Here is a 4,409-nt window from a genome sequence, read left to right as displayed (position 1 = left end):
CAGTGTCAGTCCTTTGGGAAGGCGCCGGTGAGGCTAACCCCTGTGGCTTTGCCCTCTAGGTGACGGTGGAGTTTGCAGATGACGTTCGGGTGTCCTTCATTTGCACGGAGGTGGATTGCAAAGTGGTTCACGAGTTCATCGGTGGCTACATCTTCTTGTCGACGCGAGCGAAAGATCAGAACGAGAGTTTAGATGAAGAGATGTTCTACAAACTGACCAGTGGTTGGGTCTGAGTCCCATGTACTGTACACCGAGAGGAAACCCCATGGCCATATTAATATTTAACTTTAAAAAGCTGTTCTTTGAAATATGCTGCTTAATAAAGTAAGCTTGAAATGTATCTTTTTTTTTTTTTTATCATGAAAATTTTTGCATTACCAGACCAGTTAATCTGTGTGCACTAATGAGCACTTCTGTTAATTTGCTATAACAAGACCGTATCTGGGCCAGGGGATGGTGCCGCTGGCCTTTAGATACAGAATCTGATGGGCAGATCAGGATAAAATTTGACTGACTTAAAAAAAGCCAATTTTCTAAGAGAACTCTAAGCCATCTTCTTGTAAAGCCATCCAGGGCTTAACCTATATGAAGTCTATTTATCATGTTTAATGCATGAGTGTTTTCTTTCTTTTTTTTTTGTGTTTTTTATTCTGTACATTCGACCTGTTTTGAAGTCGTCCTACCCATACGCAGAATTGCCATCTCTCCTTTCACACTACATGCACCGGGACTGCTACAGGTGCCTGACATGACTTTGAAGAGAGTTGTGCGTGGCCTCGAAGATGATCTTCTGTTAGTCTGTTATAGCTTGGTTTTATTTGTTAACTTGCCTTTTGATAATCATTTATATTGTCTTTTTTTTTTTTTTAATTTTATTTTATTTTTACACCATATTGTATTATGACACTTTTAGTATTCACCAGCATAGTCACTGTTCTGCCTATGATATGCAAACTTTTTCATTACAATATGAAGTAAAGGTCTATGAAGTATAGGTTTTGTGTAACTAATGTAAAAAACACAAATTTTATAAAATTGTACAGTTTTTTTAACTAGTCTCACAAGCCAGCTAGAATATTGCATAGATCTTGTGTATCAGCGTTAACTATAGTATGCCTGTAAGGAGTAAGGGGAGTAACCAAGAAACAAAAAAAACCCAAAAAACCTAATTTCAGTGCAGTAAATTTTTATCTAAGTTAAATAGGATTTCAGAGCTGCGCCACAACACCCTCGATAACTGATACCTGGGGCCAGGATCTCCCCGTTCGTTAAGCCAGTGCAGCGTTCACGCTAACGGGGAGCCATCTCCTGCCCCACCTAATGCCGAGGAATAACCAGTGTTGCGTTCCTGTAGTCTGTGGTTTCAAGACTATGTACAAATGCATTTTATTTTAAATAAAAGTCAAATCTTTTATTTAATATTCAGCTGCCGCTCCTGCTTTTTGTGGTTCAACTGTGCTACGGCAGAGCCGTAAGTAGCTCCCATATGATACAGCCACCCCCTGCCACCGTGCCAGCCCGGCGCTCCGTCCCGCTGCCTTATCCCGAGCTTGCCAAAACGAAATACCACCAAAAACCAAAGCAAAATACAGGGATGGGGTGGGAGAGTCCCCACCCCTGGCCAGGCAGGCAGTGGGGAAGCAGCTCCGGGGATGCGGGGAAGGATGCTGCCCGGGATACACACAGTCAGTACCCTGCCGTCACCTCATTTGAAGGCTGCTGATGGAGCGCTGGGGTGTAAAACAGCCTCGGCACACTGGGCTCAGTTCCCTTGGTGAGAAGGAAAATCGATCTATTTGCAAGTTGGGCTTAAAAACGTCGTATTTCAGCCTTTCAATGGGCAGTGAAATGAAATTGGGTTCGTTTCCAGGGAGGCCCCTCGACTCGCTGCCCGTGGAGCAGAGACTCGGCAAGCGGCAGAGGTGCTGCGGCTGCGTGGGAATAGGGATGCTGCCCGGGCAGAGGCTCCTGCGAGGGATTCACCCACCCACTCGGCACCATCCCGCTGCCCACCGGGAGAGCTCCGTGCCCAAAAACACCCCCAGAGACGGGCCGGGGATGCTGCTTGCCCATGTCTGGTCCAGCTCCCAGCTTGTCCCGACATGGCACAGTCACAGCGGGGCCGGAGGGAGGTGAGGAGGGACGGGAAAGGGGTGCCAGCGGTGGGCGAGGACGGCTGCTCGCCTGCGCCTCCGGGTCCGGGGGGGACAAAGAGGGGCAGGTGACAGCAACGCCTGCAGCATCTTCCCTGGCCGTGAGCTGAATGCGCTCCCTCGCAGGCGGGTGCTCGGAGAAAATCATGCATTTCCCCATCGCTGCTGCGTTTCTGCAACGATCCTCTATTTTTTGCACCACCTGCTCTTGGACAGGTTGCATCCTCGCTCCGTAAAAGCAGAGGGAAGGGGCGGCCCGAGGGTGCCGGGCGATTCCTCCTGCTTCTTGGTCCCACTGGAAATGGGACGGCGGCGGGGCAGAGGCGTGCTCGGGATGTGCCGGGGATGCTCCCAGCCCTGCCCCACGCCCGCAGGCTTGTTCTTTTGGGTGCTGGCAGCTCCCAGCTGCCCGGCAAGTCCAGGCGATCCCGGGAGGCACGCGAACGGAGGAGGGCTGTGCACGGTCCTGGCAGGCGACGCTGGGATTTTGGCTGGATGCGGGAACGGATGAGGTACGGCAATAAAAACGTGCCTGGCCTGGAACAGCACCAAAGCTGGGTGTATGATGGGGATGGCTCACCGAAAAATATTTACCTCCTATTTCACAGCCTGAGGTTATGCGGGATGGGGAGGCGTAACATGGAAAGGAAAGGTGCAGGGAGAAGATGCATCCTCCTGTCCGTCCATCCCCAACCGCCTCCACTTGCTACGCTGAATCGGGGCCCCATTTTGCAGCGGGAGGAGGCGATAAGGCAGGAAACGCTGAGCAGAAAAGCAGAGGAGGTCGGGGAAGGGGCATGGGAAGGCAGAGGCTGCTTTTAACCGCAGCCCTTTCCCGCACGGCCCCCCGAGGACGGGAGCCGGGAGAAGCTCGCTGGGAAGCGGGGAGCGGTGCGGGCGTTTGCAGGAGGATGGGAAGCCCGGGGGTCGCAGGGGGCTTCGAGGGGATCCAAAGGAGGCTGCTGGGTTTTCTAGGATGTCTTTCCTTTCTCTTTGGATGAAAAGATGCAACTGAAAATGAGCTCTTGGAGTGGAGGGGGCAGGGGGATAAAAAAATATCTGTGGTTTACCTAAAGTCTGGAGAAACACCAGATAAAATAGAGCACAAAGCTAATCGCAAGCGCCGGGCTGGCCGGCACGGATGGGAACTGCTGCACGCCGGGGACGGACACGGGGTTGAGGAGGGAGCACGAGGAGCACGTTGCAAGATGGCTTGGGGAGGGAGGTGGTGGGAGCTGGAGCCCGCAGGAGGGGACGGGTGACCCACCGCAGGGACAGGCAGCAGCGAGAGCAAAGCGGCGTGAGGACGAGGAGGACCAGAGCCGGTTGCTCTGCTGCTCGTAGACATCAGACATCGCTGGCGGGGTGATGCTGAGTCAAAGGGAAACCAGGACACGGGTGCAGAGGGTTTCCAGTCATGTGCTGGAGAGAGGTGTCGGAGGCCGGGTGGGTTTCGGGGGTGTTTGGGCATTAAAGCCAACAACGGAGGATGAGGAGGGTCTTGGCAAGCCAAAGCAATGCAAATCCCAGTGCCCACAGCACCAGAGCTGAAGGGAGACGCGGAGGTTTATTCTGCTGATGCAGTGAAATCTGGCTGTGGTTGACCCTTTTGGGTAAACAAAAAAGTAAACCAAATTAAAAACAAAAACAAAACCAAAAAGAAACCAGCCCGTGGGTGTCCGCAGCCCTCTGGGGTGACTCAGCCTCGGGGAGGAAGAGCAGTAACCGTCTGGCATCCATGAACTGGTGGCTGCCCTGGGAAAAAAAAAAAATTATCTCCAACTCTTTTGATAAGCACCTGATGAGGAGGGAGGTTCAGAGCCAACAGGGCTGCTTAAACCCAAGTTTAACCAAAAGAAGCGGCAGAGGTGCCTGAAGACGGGATGACTCCAGCCCTACAAGAGCAGGCAGGGCCAGGGGGATGGATGCTCCTCCTTTGCAGACCCTCCTCTAGGACCTTGAGGCGGGGGGGGAAAGGAAAAAATAAATCACTTCACCGAAAGGTACTGATGCAAAGCGGCTGCCAAGGTGAAAAACGGCTTCGCTTAATGCACGCAGGGGATTTGCATGCCTGTCTGAGCAAGGTATCGGCTGGGATGTCGGCTAGGATTCATACAGCTTTTTAAGCCCCAGGTAATTTAATACCGTGCAGATGGGGAAGTCACATAGCGGTTTTAAAGCAGGACCGGCAGAGTTTTGTAGGGGGGAAAGATTCACACACCCACGGAGATTTTAAAAACAAAGCAAAAAAGAAAT

At 51.9% G+C, this 4,409-nt stretch overlaps 1 protein-coding gene across 1 annotated transcript in view; it reads left to right on the top strand.

The window, feature by feature from the left end:
* Positions 1-638, top strand: part of FERMT2 (fermitin family member 2) — a gene marked incomplete at its 5' end in the record, with an annotated part of 19,875 nt that extends 19,237 nt beyond the window's left edge. The window contains one exon of the mRNA XM_009579728.1: positions 60-638. Coding sequence (XP_009578023.1) covers positions 60-233 — 174 coding nt within the window. The remainder of the gene's footprint in view (positions 1-59) is intronic.
* Positions 639-4,409: the final 3,771 nt, after the last annotated feature.

Source organism: Fulmarus glacialis, unplaced genomic scaffold (assembly GCF_000690835.1).
Source record: "Fulmarus glacialis isolate BGI_N327 unplaced genomic scaffold, ASM69083v1 scaffold13726, whole genome shotgun sequence".
NCBI lineage: Eukaryota > Metazoa > Chordata > Aves > Procellariiformes > Procellariidae > Fulmarus > Fulmarus glacialis.
This window is presented reverse-complemented; position numbering and strand designations above follow the sequence as displayed.